Below are 13,820 nucleotides of genomic sequence, written 5' to 3' on the forward strand. Positions count from 1 at the left end.
TATGAAAGGTATCCATCCCTGGTTCTCATTTTATACTGTTTTTGAATCTCTGCCTTTGAACCTCTCTGTTACCTTTAAGGCTTCATGAACTCCACCCTGAGGGTCATCACTGTTTTCCATTCTCGATAACACAGTCCGAAGGTCACCTGTTCAGACTGAAGCAGGAACAGGTGAGCTGGGGTCACATGGCTGTCTGTCAGGCAGCACCTGCAACCTGATAGGCCAGAGCCACAGGTGAAGTCATTGTATAGGCTGTCACATAGCAACCAGGTGAGAGAAGGAGGAGGGAAGAAGAAGAAACATACAGACATGAGGAGAAGAGCAGAAGAAAACCAGTTAACGAAGAGTGAGAGGAAGAGAGGATAAGAAGGGGAAGAGATCTGAGGAGTTGGAGAAGTGAAGAAAGGAGGACACACGGACAGAAAGAAGGAGTGTTCAGCGAAAGAAAGACTGGACAAAAGGAGCTGTGAACTAAAAGGAGGACAGAAGCACTGAGAAGGAGTTAAGGAAAGATTTGAGGGAGAAAAACTAAGGCTGGAGGATTACTAACAGAAGCAAACAGATGGAAGGAATGGAGAAGTAAAGGAAGGGTGAAGAAAGGTGTAAAAGGAGGAGTTGAGGAGGAAAAAAGAAGAAAAACAAAGGCTGGACTGAAAGAAGGGGTAAATCAAAACTTGGAGACAGAACAGAGGAGGCGAGGAGGAGGTAAGAGAGGAATTAAAAAACAGGAAGAGGAAAAAAAACAAGTGTGGAGGAGTAAAAAGAGGACCAATAAAAGCGTTGAAGGAGTCAGAGGAGTAAAGACAGAGTGAGCAGGAGAAGAGGAGGATGGATAGGAGCGTGATTCGGTTTAGTCACTGTCAGAAGGAGATCTTCTGTTTCTCCGTCCCGGAGGAGTGTCCGAGTTGTGGGGAGGAACTGAAGGGGAGCAGACTGCAGGAGGCGCCGGTCAGCCTCCCCTCCCCCTTCACCAACGGACACAAGAGCTCCTGCTGCCTGCTGGTGGCGCCTGCACACGACAACATCAACAGGTAAACAATTACAGCCATACACACACATAACAAGAGACTTTCATGGTATACACACCAACAACACACACACACCAGCAGTAACTGAGCACAGTCACTCACAAGAGTATACACACATAGAAAAATATACACAGGTTTTCACATATGTACAACATATACATGTATGTAAACACACAAGTTTACACACATAAAATATAAGAACAGAGGAAAGGTGTACACACATCAGTCACATACATGAGTATACACACAATACACGGATACAGAAATTTATGATTACAGTAAGAATTACAGGTAAATCCATTAAGTTATACACAGAAAGCAGTTGAATGCAACATGGTATACACACAACAGGTTAATATACACAAGGACATACACATAATAAGTAAATACACATAGGTATCACTAAAGTGAAATACAAACAAACTTTTCACAGTGGGTACAGAACACGGGGGTATACGCATGACTATAAATATAACACAGACATGTAAACATTAGTTACTACATTGTCAACAAAGTATGCTCGGGTATTTTCAGACAGGCATAAACATACAAAGGAGTGAATACACAAAGGTATACACAGATATATAAGCACAGGTATGCATGTACCCTTCAGGTAAAAAACACGCAGGGTCATACAAAAACAGGTGGATAAACAAATATATAAATATATAAATAAGGATTGATACAAACACAAAGGGTAAATGCTACAGAGTGCTCACCACACCCAGAAGCTAAACAACATAGGTATACACACAGCAGTCAGTGTAACACATCACCAGTAGGCACACCAAAGGTATACACACGACAGACTTCATCATATAAGTCTTAACACATATAAGAACGTTATTAGATACAATGTAAATACACAAAGGTATACACACACAGGTACATACAGACAGGAATGCATGTACACAACAAGCCACACATTGTTAACAAAGGTATACACACATGCAAATCTATACTGGCAGGTATGAATGAGTAAAACTGGTAAATCACAAAGGTATACTAGGGATGATGCAATTTTTTTCATGATATGTTTGGCCTATACCGATCCAAAATGGATGCAATACTGATCCCTTTCTCTGATAAATCCGTACTCCGTTGGGTGATTCCATTGTAAATGATGAATCATATTTGTTGTATCAAAGTGAGCCCTGTTGATCCCTCCTCAAGGAAGACTCACTTTACAAATGTTTTACCATCCAAAGAGAAGTAGTCCCACACAGCGGACATGTTTGCAATGTGGTTTGATTTACAGCAGCCGTGAAGTGTGACAGCGCTGAAAACACATGAAAACCGGATCGGTCCCTATAACGTGACAAAATCTGATGCTATCCAATCCTCCAAAAATAACCCCACCGATACTGATCAGTGTATTGGATCAGGACATCCCAAAGGTATACACATATAGATGTTTGGTTCATACATGTACCTAAAAGTAAAACACACACAAATATGCTCGCTCAGTCTAGTCCATGTAGGTAAGTATATGCATAAAAACAGAAAAGGTCATACTCAAAACAGATTATATAATACATGTTCACACACTTATAAGCACTTTCTGAATGTCCTCATAACTAGTAAAAATACAAAGTATACTCACATCATGAATATATATAAACAGGTAATCATGTAAAAGACAGGTAAACAAAGGTGTGTGTGTAAACAAAGGTTTACACACAAGTAGATACATACAGACAGGTATGAATGTTAAAACTGGTAAACTTACAAAGGTAACGGCTACAAACATATGTATAGTGGAGTGCATACTTGACGTTTATGATGATTAAAAAAATCATTGTATGATTAGAGTGGATACTTACAGATAGGTATTCATCTATTCAAGAGGTTCATATACTCTATAATAGATTAATGGTAAACACACAACATGTAGAATCAAAGAAAGGGGTAAACACAGACACCCAGGTATACACACATATACAACAGGTTGATACAGGTAAGTACAGACAATTATAACAAGTAGATACAGAGATTACCCAGTTAAGTCTAACCAGTGTGTGCGTGTGTGTGTGTGTGTGTGTGTGTGTGTGTGTGTGTGTGTGTGTGTGTGTGTGTGTGTGTGTGTGTGTGTGTTGAATCCTCAGAGAGTTTGACGGGACATCAGAACTTCACACAGGTATCTCCAACACTTCAGGTAAGACTCAAAGGTCAGAGGTCACACCAACCTTCACATATTAGCACTGTTAGCGCTAGCATATTAGCTAGCTGAAGCTCTACCTTTGTCTCCCTGTGTGTTTCTGTGTGTGCATAGGGCTTGTATATAACTACACTCGTGGTGGAGTTCGTAAAGATCAGAGTGGGTGGGAACGCTGCGTCAGTGTCCCTCTGGTCCGCCCTGACATGTTCCACCTGCTGGCTCAGTGGGATCAGTACCTGGACCGCTTCTCTGATGGACCCATGTGGGACCCTGCCTGGCACAGGTAGACCACACACCTGACACAGGTACACCTGACCTGACACTGTAAGGCATCACACCTGGTTTTGATAAACCACACCACAAGAGCGGGAAAGTTTCATATCTGCCAGAGGTATGGCTTAAACCAGAAATGGGACTACAATAGACCAGAACTTGGCACAGGTACCATCAGACAGGAACAAGTGAGGAACAAGTCACACCTGAGAATTTGTTCATGCCTCAATAGTTGTGAAACAGGCAAACGTCACGCCCGACACAGGTTGGCCTTGGCCCAGGTAATCATCAAACTGATATGTGCCACCTGTCTGTCTCTCACCTGGCCACCTGTCTTTCTCTCAGGTTCCATGACGAGGACCACAACTGCTTCAGTTTCTGTCTTCAGTTTGTGAACAGTGTCCTAGCAGCAGAGGGGCGCAGCTCCCTGACCAGAGAGACTTTCACCCACAGCTTCATCCTGCCGAGGATGAGGAGGGTGTCCAAATACAACACGCTGTACGACCACATCCAGAGACACCAGTACTACTCGGTGGACAGACAGGAGGTGGGACAGGTGGACTCACCTGACAGCGGATAAACCCTGATAAATGAATCTGGTCCTCCAGACTAACTTTGTTATTTGTAGTCCCATATTAGGGACTGCTTCAGTAGGAACAGTCTGTGCTGGTTTATTGACCTGCCCCTTTTTTTATTAAAACCCTGGTATCAGCTTGGAAATGTGATAAATCTTTTTGTAACCAAAGTCTACCTCATCCTTTATGTTCAGCAGTTTAGCAATTTACAACAAAATCTGAATCATTATAGATGTTAAATGTTGTTTGATGGTTTCAACAGTTTCATCCCACTTATACTCAAAGGTCCAAAATACCACAAACCTGCTCTGTGGTTTATCTTGGTAAAAATTAACATTTAATGACCAGCTCTACTCTGGTTTTGTTATTCTTTACAAAAATTTGATCTGGTTGAATACTTTTGAGCGTCTGGGCTCTGTTAAAACTCCACCAGTCTTCTCTCTCCTGTTAGTGAATGCTGACCATGTGGCTGAATTATTAGATATTTTATTTTGATGAATTCTCTGTTTACACTCTATGGCCTGTAAATAGTTTTTAATAGTTTCTGAAAAGTGGGTGGATCCTCTCTACTCTGTATCATAATAAATGTATGAACTGGTCTGAGGTCCCATCTTTGAGTATCAACCATCTGTATCACTGTCTGTTGTTCATCTGTTGCTGCTTTGAAATTTAGGTCAAGCTTATTTTCCATGCAATTTCGAATACCCTAAAATCAGTGTAAATTTCCATTAATACTGCAATAGTTAATAACTAATAATTAAGAAAGAAGTTATTATTTTTACTCAGCATATATAGCACAATGGACCAACTACCTCTCAGCACCCTCAGCCAGGAACCCAGTTTTGTAAATGAGTTGATTTGACCATTCTGTTTTTAACAGATTATTATAGATTACTTGACTTTTGAGGGCCATAAGGAAACCAGAAGCACACTAGAACAGTGGTTCTCAAACTTTTTTTCGGTGAGGAACCCCTGGGAAACTTTTTTTTTTCTTTTTCTGCCAAGTACCCACTAACATGTGCAAAACAGTTTTGATTGGGAAAAAAAGTGTAAACCACAGTGCTGTACTTGAGTGTCTATTGGTTGTAATATTCAATTTATGAACTTACACTTGTATTGGATTCAAACATTGATTGGAAAAATGGTGTTAAAGGTTTTATTACAAACTAAATCCACTCTAATTGATGCATGATCCACAATTACAGCAGCTAATCCCAAACTCTTTAATCAAAAATGAAGAAATATTACACTATTTTACAAGGAATGTGATGCTTTCTGTTGACAAAAAATAAAACCTTGGTGATTTTGAGATTTTACAGTAGGACACTGATCCCAAGCAAACCTCTGAGTCAACCACAGCTTTTGGTTAAGAAAAAGAAAGGTAAATTTCTGCTGTATAAAAAAACGCAGATGTATTTATCATCATCATCATCATCATCACCATTATTATTATTATTATTATTATTATTATTATTATTATTATTATTATTATTATTATTATTATTATTATTATTATTATTTTATGAGCTTTTTGTCATTCATCATCATCATTATCTTTAATCCAAATCACTGTTACATATTTTGAGTTGAGGGTGTTAAATATTTGCGACAGGAATTGTAAGTAAGTAAAAATAAGATACATAAAAACACTGGAGCTCCGCCCAGCAGCGTCTGAACCGATGTCTGACGTAAAGGCGGAACCAGGGATACATCCAACATTTCTAGCCGAACACACCTACGCTGACACAACAGCGTCCGTCGGCAAAACATACCCGCCATAAGCTCTCACGAGTGAAGGAATGAATGAATGGTTGAATGAATAACTGAATGAAGAAATGTTGCTAAACTTAGTGAACGTGATGATAGCGCATGCGTTAAAAATGAACGCTGTGATCTAGGTAGCTAAGAAACTAATTTTATCACGGAGTACAAGTGAGCGGTGGAAACAAACACGGTCCAGGTACAGGTGTGGTTCTGGTCCTGTTCTGTCCCGGTGGGTCTCTGGCAGCATGCAGGCGGAGTTTCGAGCTCCCCGGAGACGGATTCGCGTCTTCGAGGAGTACGAGGCTCCGCTGCCGGTGAGCCGGAGCCCAGAGGAGAGCACTCATTTCAGGGCAGAGCTCATCAACCAACACGTGCTGGTCTGTCATCCGGACCACATCCAGAAGATCCACAACCAGGTCCGAGTAAACCCACAACCAAGCTCAAATCAATCCACATCATTTTGACACCAAATTACACAGATTCAAAGTGTCTGTAGTCTCATTCTGTTACTGAGCTTCAGATATATGAAGTTTAGGTGTAAAGTTTTGGTCAAGACCTGGTCGACTATGGTCGAAAGGGGGGCATATGAGTGAGGTCATAAAGGTTTAGCACGTTTAAAAGTTTGTTGTTTTTTTTAGAGAGATTTTTGCCTGATCTGATGAGTTTAGGTGTTTCAGTTTTGTGTCAGAACCTAGTCTTATGTGGTCTAGAAAGAAAAAAAGTTAAAAAACAGAGTCAGTAGTCTCTCTAACATAATTAGGTCAGACATTAAAAGTCTACGTAACAGGGTTCTGGATCAAGACCTGGTCTAATGTGGACTTGATGTGAAGTTAAAAATGAAGTCACCTGTTTTCTTGCATTCCCAAAATAGAAAAAAAAGGTCTGATGGAGCCAAAACTGTGTTTTAAGAAGTCTGTAGACAGTTGTGTCCAAACTCATCCTCAGTCTGACAGGTTATGGTGTGAAGGATTTTGATGGAGTTCAGTAACATGTCTTATAACTGTCATGTTGAAGACCACATCACCCAAAACCTGATCTAAGATAAGTCCCAATGTGTTAAACCAGATTTTTCTTTAATATAAATGATGAAAATGATCAGGTGACATCAGAGAACAAGGTCTGCTAGTTGCGTACTGTAAAACTGTGTCTCAGTTCAGGTCAGTGTTGAGAAACGTTTGGTTTTTGTTTCAGGGTTATTTTGGTAAAGGCATCCTGTCCAGAGCCAGACCAGACCATGGCATCTCTGACCAATGGGAGCGTGAGTTTACAACAACATTATGACATCATCATCAGCTGTTGGCTGCAGTCAGCTGATCTCTATTTGTCTTACAGAACATGAAGGTCTGATGCTTCCAGTCGTCACACAGTCCAGGTCAGTGACATCATCAGCACCTCCTGCTCACACTCTCTTTGTTCCTGTCCTCGCCCCCTTCTCCTTCTCTTCTCTTCTACACGCTTACACTTTCCTCCTCCTTTAATCCTTCTCTTTTCACATCTCTTCATCTCCTCCTCTGTAATCTTCCTCTTTTTCATCTTGTAGTCTTCTTCTCTCCTCCTCTTCCTCTTTTCCTAATCTCAACTCTTGTCAGTGTGTCCCTTTTTCCTAACTCCTAGCTCCCTTTCCCCTCCATCTTTTGCTTCCCCATTCTCTCTCTTCTTCCAATCCTTCCTCCTTTCATCATCCTTCCATTCTTCCTTTTTCCTTCTTTCCTCTTCTCCTTATTTCTCTCTGCTACCTTCTTCTCCCCCTCCTTCACTTCTTCTTTATTTAATCATCTTCACCTCCTCCTTTTCTTCTTCCTCTCCTCCCTTGCTTCTTTTTATCATCAGAATTTCTTCTTTCCCACCTCACTCTCTTCCCTTTCTCATTTTTTCTTTTTCACTTAGTCTTCTCCCCATCTATCTTTTTCCTCTCCTTCCTATTCTTCCACTTCTTATCTTCTTCTTCTTTTCCCTTCCCTATGCTCCTCCTCACTTCCTCTCCTCCTTCATTTATTCTCTCCCTTTCTTCTTGCCATCTTACACTTCTTCTCCTCCTCCCTCACTATTCTACTCCCCCTCCGCTACTTGTCCTCATCTTCTTTTTCCTCGTCTCCTCCCTTCTTGTTTCTCCTTTTCTCCCTCCTTTTACCCCCCCTTCTCTCCCACCATTCTTCTCATCACTCCCTTCTTCTACTCCTACCCTCTCCTACTCCTTATACACTTCTATCCTTCCCTAGCTTCCTCTCCTCCTAACTCACTCTTCTTCTTCTCCTCTTCCTCTTTCAGGTATGATGAGCTCCTCAGGTGGGCGGGCTCGGCTCTCTCTGCTCAGGGATTGGACGGAGAAGCTGTCCGTCAAACTCTGCTCAGACTCTCACAGTCGGTTGAGGTGGAGGATGTGAGAAGAGAGATGGGAGGAGGGGAGAACGGACTGAAGAGGGAGGAGAAGAAAGAGGAGGAGCCAGAAGCAGAGGGCGGAGTCTGTTCCCAGACAAAACGTGCACCTGTGAAGTCAGAGGATGAGCCGGAGCCCAAGAGGAGCTGCAGGTAGAGTCAGTTTTACTCTTTAGTGGTACCACGTTCTTCTAAATTTATCTTCTTTTAACTCAAACACATTTGGTGTCAATATTACCAAAGTTTCAGACTGTGGGGTGAACTTTGTTTTATTGTTTAGGCCGGAGCCACAGGACGCGAGCCCTGACCACGACCTGAACCCCAGCTCAGTTAGGGAGTCTGACTCTAATCATGATCCCAGCTCAGACTCAGACTCTGATCATGGTGGAGATCCTGATCCTTTGGTTCCAGGTCCTGGTTTTGTCCTGGTGGTGTCAGACAATAAGGTGAGTCTTCTGGTGTTAAAGATGGATGCAGCAACTGTGATGTCATACACTAACCACACCCCCAAATTATACAAATATCAGCTTTAAGCCTGAGTTTTATCTATAATTATGACCAAAATGTTCTGTAACCAGGATGTAATCATGTTTATTTCTTTTGTCATAATTGTTTTTATTTTGTAACATAAAATAGAATAGAATAGAATAGAATAGAATAGAATAGAATAGAATAGAATAGAATAGAATAGAATAAAATGTACTTTATTTATCCCTGTAGGAAAATTCAGAGTCACAGCAGCAATACAAGAATGTGTGAAATTCCAAGAATTTATAAACAGAATAATATGTTTCAACCTGGAAAAAAAAGTCCATTAGAGACGACAGCCCGTCCATCACTCTTCAGTCATCCAGCCTCCACCTCCACAGGGTCCAGCACTGAGCTTCTTCAGCAGTCTGTTCAGTTTGGCTCTCCTTTGTCTAGTCCTTTCACAGCAGGTGAAGTTCTTCCAGTGTAATGTTTGTATCCAGTGTTAGCTCTGTTAGCTAAGTCTGTGACTAGCATAATGCTACTCTGCCTTCTGGTGCTGGGTTAGCACAGCTAGTTCATCGATTGGTTGAAATTATCTCATGATCTTTAACATGTAGCTCAATGCACAGTTTCTGTGGCTCCTTAAACAAGTCTTACATCAGATTTTTAAAATTTAGGTTCATAAATAGTCTTAAAAAGTGTTAATTTTAGGTCACACACCAAGACAATACTTCATCAAACCTTTACCATCTTGTTATGGTGTCATGATCTTTTGGACTCTCTTTTTTTGTGGATTGTCTTTTTCATATGACAAACACAGAATTTATTTACAACAGTGTTACAGACATGTTAAAGGGCAACTCCATTTTTTTGACACCTGGATCTGATTTATAGGTGTGTGCATGCTCATGTACTCACTCAGACAAACATCATGCAGCTCGGAGTCTTTCAGGAGTTATTTAGATCCAACCGATTTTAGCCGCACCTAGCGGGGGCCACGGCAAGGGAGCTTCAGTGCGACATGATCTCTGCAAAATCGCTCATTTCAGCTATATTTTTCATCCATCGCCAGTGTTATCATCAAGTCAGCTCCTCCTCTGTTGCCATAGGCGAACACTGTCCACAAGCGCACCACCAGTTCGCATTGAGTCGTGGACATGCTCCTGTTTGTTGTTCTTGAGCCAGCTCTTTGTCTCTCATCCTTCTTTCATGGAGCTCCTCGTCCGTGTACTCAGGCTCAAACTGGTAAGGACAACCGTCAAACGTTTGTTTACCAGGTCAGCTCTGGGTCAGCTGACCCACCTGAAGACAGTAGACAAGCTGGCTTTATGTGACACTGGCGATGGATGAAAAAATATAGCCGAAATGAGCGATTCTGCATAGATCATGTCCCGCTGAAGCTCCCTTGCCGTGGCCCCCCGCTAAGTGCGGCTAAAATCAGTTGGATCTAAATAACTTCAGATTTTCGTGAATTCGCGATTTTCCGTGCTGAACATGAACACAACACTACAAGGTTATATACTGAAGAATAAATATGTTAAATTGAAAAATGTTTATACTTTATTATTAAAAAAATTGATAATTTTTACCACATATACACAAAAAAGTACCAGAAATTGGTACCACTGAGTACCAGTGCTGATTGCCAGGTACTTTGCGTCGGTACAGTATTGTTTCAAATGTGAAAGGAACCCATCCCTACCAAAACTCCCTAAGAAGAATGGACTCTCTTCTTTTATGTCTCTCTTCCTGTTTAGATCCATAAGACAAAGAAAATGTACTTTTTTTTATCAAATTCATCTTGGGTGCTCCATCTTTTGATCCTCTCCATGATCTCCGTTGTCTTTTTTTTGTGATCGTGCCGCTCTTTTACTCAATCAACTCCTGTGACACATCCACACTTGGAGCGTGAGCTGCCTGAACTTTTCTGCAACGTCTCGCTATGCCTCTGTCATCTCACATCTTCTCCTCATATCCATGCTGATCTCTCATCCAAAGAGCGCGTTGCTCTCACCCACAGTAGTTTACGAGCATGATTTTGATTGACAAGCTCCGCCAGACACCACCTTCCCCTCGCTGAAAAACAAATTTTTCTTCTATAGATGCAGTAAACAGTTGTTATTGAAACTGAAAAAAATGTAGATTTACAAATATTTCCTTCTTCATGTATTCATTTAAATAGTCATGCGCTAACTCAACTCATCTTAACCCACCATGAGTACAGCACTTTGCAGCATTTAGCAAGTTACAATGGCGAGAAAAAACATGACATTCACATCACCAATCCAGAGGAACCTACAAAACAAACTGAGAGCCTCCCAGAGAGGTGTATGATCAGTAACTATTATAGGACATTAAGACTAGAAGTTAGACTGACAGATTGAGAAAGAAACAGGAGCCCTGTGTGTCAGTTCCCCCCGGCAGTCTAAACCTATAGCAGCAGACGGACCTAGCTCTAACTGTAAGCTTTATCAGAAAGGAAAGTTTTAAGTCTACTCTTAATGGTTGAGACCGTGTCTGCTCCCTAGACCTCATCAAGTAGGTGATTCCATAGAAGAGGAGCCTGATAACTAAAGGCTCTACCTCCCATACTACTTTTAGAGTAGGTACAATGAGCAGACCTGGTGCTGAGAAAACAGTGACCTAGGCAGATAATACTGAACAATGAGCTCTTTAAGATCTTTAAAATAGGATGGCCCGATGCCATTAAGAGCTTTATAAGTCAGAAGTAAAATTTTAAACTCTATCCTAGATTTTATAGGTAACCAGTGTAGAGACTGCTCCTCAGGATGCGTTTCTGCTCCCTGATGAGTTGGGACTTCAGATGTGATCTATCAAAAAAAACCTGTATGGAACTATAAGATGCTGAAGAGGTATTGCATGTGACAAGTAGTGAGGTGTTTTCATAACTGAATCACAGTCAGAGTCTAAACTAAACATTCCACCCCCACAGAAACAGGTCAGAGTTTTGTCTGTATTGTGTACATCATGGCTGTAGTTCTTTAGATATTTTTATGGTGTGTGCCTGTGAGTGTGTGGTTATTACATGTGTGTATTATGTTGACCATTGTGTGATTGTGTGTGTCCTCAGGAGTGTGAGGACATCAGGGAGGTGCGGCGGTCTCCACTGGCTCTCACAGAGTATTTGCAGCTCAGTCTGGAGGAGGTAACACCAACACTAACAAGCACATTTTTGTCCCTCATAAGTCTCAGACCAATCATCTTCACCAATGTTCACCTTAAGATTAATCCAAAAAGGCGGAAAGAGCCTCTCCACAGCTGCAGGTTTCTGGATGTGTTATAAACCTCCTCTGGTGTCATGTTTACACTCAATAACGCTGAGGATGTTTCATTCAGACATCAGGAAACTGTTAAATAGTGGAACAGAGGTGTGATGTCACCTTTCACTAAAGATGACCTTATTTATGTCCTCTCCTCTGATTGGTCAGGAGCCCCTGTCAGTTCTCCAGCTGTGGCAGAAACTCAGGTCCCTGCAGCCCAACTTTATCAGCTCCTTTGCAGCCTACCAGCACTTCCGAAGCAGGGGGTGGGTCCCTAAAATGGGGGGCGGGGCCAAGTACGGCGTTGACCTCAGTAAGAGACACACAAACACAGACAAGATTCCTGATATAAATTTAGAAATCACATTACTCATTGACTGTTTCTATGTGTTTTCAGTGCTGTACAGGAAAGGCCCACCTTTCTACCATGCCAGGTAAAACACACACACACACATTTCCTCTTCGAAAACCACCCACATCACTGATTGTCCCTCTTCTCTTCCTGTAGTTACTCGGTGGTAATTGAGCGGGTGGACGATGAGTTCAAGGGCTCAGGGCTGCGTCCGTTTTCTTGGCGCTCTCTCGCTGCTCTCAGCAGAATCACCTGTAATGTGTCCAAGGTAACGAGACGCCACAGAATTAGTCCTATTGTTCATTTCTGTTATCTGTTTGTAATTTCAGTTTGATTTCTTTACAGGAGCTGATGTTTTGTTACATCATCTATCCAATCGACCTATCAGAGGCAGAGCTGGACTCACCTGCGTGTCTAAGCAAACTGAAGGTTCAGGTGAGAAACAAGAAGCAACAGACTGAATTATACCTAATCATCCAGTCTGAAGGAAACAACTGAAAGTGTTAAAAGAAAATAGAGAAACAAAAACAGCTTCACAGATTTAGTTATTCTGGATTAGTTACAAGAAAATAGGAGGAAAACCAGTTTGTGTTTCAGCTTTGTACCACTGAAGAAAGTCAGAGTGAAGCCTCTGTAGAACTTACTGCTTACTGTGAAACTGAGACTCTCCACAAACACATGAGCAGGTGCTCCTTGGAGGGGATGTAGTTTGTCTTTTACAGACACACTGTGTCTTGACAGTAATTGTGTTTGTGTGTTTTGTCAACAGGAGGTGATCGTCAGCAGGTGGGTTTCCTCTAGAGAGCGCGCAGAGCAGGACGACATCTGACACAAGGACTGTCGGGGTCAATAATCAAATGAGGATAAAAAATATATTTTTTATGGACAAACAAGAGGACACAGATTGGTGTCACAAAGACTGAATGAATGCAAAAAGTCAGATGTGTGAGTGTCCTTGAACACAGCAGCTGCTTGAGCTCAGCTTGTTGTGGATGATTAACTTGATGATGGTTTGATGGTTATAAAAAACTCGGACACATCTTGTGTAAAAATCTCAGATAACTGCATGTACAGTTCCACATTACATGTAAAAAAAAAAGTTAAGCAGTTTATAAGAAAAAATAAAAATGATCTGTATGATGAAGTCTTAATTCTTCTTCAGAAAAGTGTCCTCCATTAGTGGGTAATGTGGGGAAAATATCTCAGGATTTTTTTTTTTTTATGGCAGGATCAGGACTTTATCAATCATCTACATTTTACCACCAGAAGGGGGCACCAAGGGACAATACTTGAGGAACTAACGGCGCGCCTGTTTTTGTTCACCTATATGATTCTGACATCTCAGTTATTTCACTTCTGACACAAAGGGACAGAGTTTGATCCATAAGTTGATATAATTCTGTTTTTTCTCTTTAAATCATTTGATTTTTTGTGTATATTTTTGGTCCTTCCATTATCTATGATTATCTCAGGCTCATTTCGAATTTATTTAGAAAAAAACAACTCTGGGGAGATTTCAAGGTTCTGTTTTGTTTGTATCAA

At 41.3% G+C, this 13,820-nt stretch overlaps 2 protein-coding genes across 2 annotated transcripts; both read left to right on the forward strand.

Moving 5' to 3' along the window:
• Window positions 1-283: 283 nt before the first annotated feature.
• LOC141796750 (MKRN2 opposite strand protein-like) lies at window positions 284-4,084 on the forward strand. Its single transcript, XM_074678011.1, has 4 exons — window positions 284-1,031; window positions 3,134-3,183; window positions 3,301-3,469; window positions 3,805-4,084. The coding sequence occupies exons 1-4, from the start codon at window positions 829-831 to the stop codon at window positions 4,037-4,039; spliced, it is 657 nt and encodes a 218-aa protein (XP_074534112.1). The 5' UTR covers window positions 284-828; the 3' UTR covers window positions 4,040-4,084.
• A 1,677-nt stretch (window positions 4,085-5,761) lies between these two features.
• Window positions 5,762-13,649, forward strand: tsen2 (TSEN2 tRNA splicing endonuclease subunit). The gene is given in 11 exon segments (XM_074674059.1): window positions 5,762-6,214; window positions 6,990-7,056; window positions 7,131-7,170; window positions 8,067-8,327; window positions 8,455-8,620; window positions 11,737-11,811; window positions 12,035-12,239; window positions 12,324-12,360; window positions 12,435-12,546; window positions 12,624-12,713; window positions 13,048-13,649. Coding segments are annotated over 11 exon segments (1,284 nt in total). The 5' UTR covers window positions 5,762-6,043; the 3' UTR covers window positions 13,108-13,649.
• The last annotated feature ends 171 nt before the right edge of the window (window positions 13,650-13,820 follow it).

Source organism: Halichoeres trimaculatus, unplaced genomic scaffold (assembly GCF_033239565.1).
Source record: "Halichoeres trimaculatus isolate MK-OKI-2021-1 unplaced genomic scaffold, fHalTri1.1 fHalTri1_scaffold_1, whole genome shotgun sequence".
Classification (NCBI taxonomy): Eukaryota; Metazoa; Chordata; class Actinopteri; order Labriformes; family Labridae; genus Halichoeres; species Halichoeres trimaculatus.

Coding starts and splice junctions, on each gene's coding strand:
- LOC141796750 (XM_074678011.1), top strand. CDS start 829: ATGGATAGGAGCGTGATTCGGTTTAGTCACTGTCAGAAGGAGATCTTC. Junction 3,184..3,300: donor AGGTATCTCCAACACTTCAG/GTAAGACTCAAA, acceptor GTGTGTGCATAG/GGCTTGTATATAACTACACT. Junction 3,470..3,804: donor TGGGACCCTGCCTGGCACAG/GTAGACCACACA, acceptor TCTTTCTCTCAG/GTTCCATGACGAGGACCACA.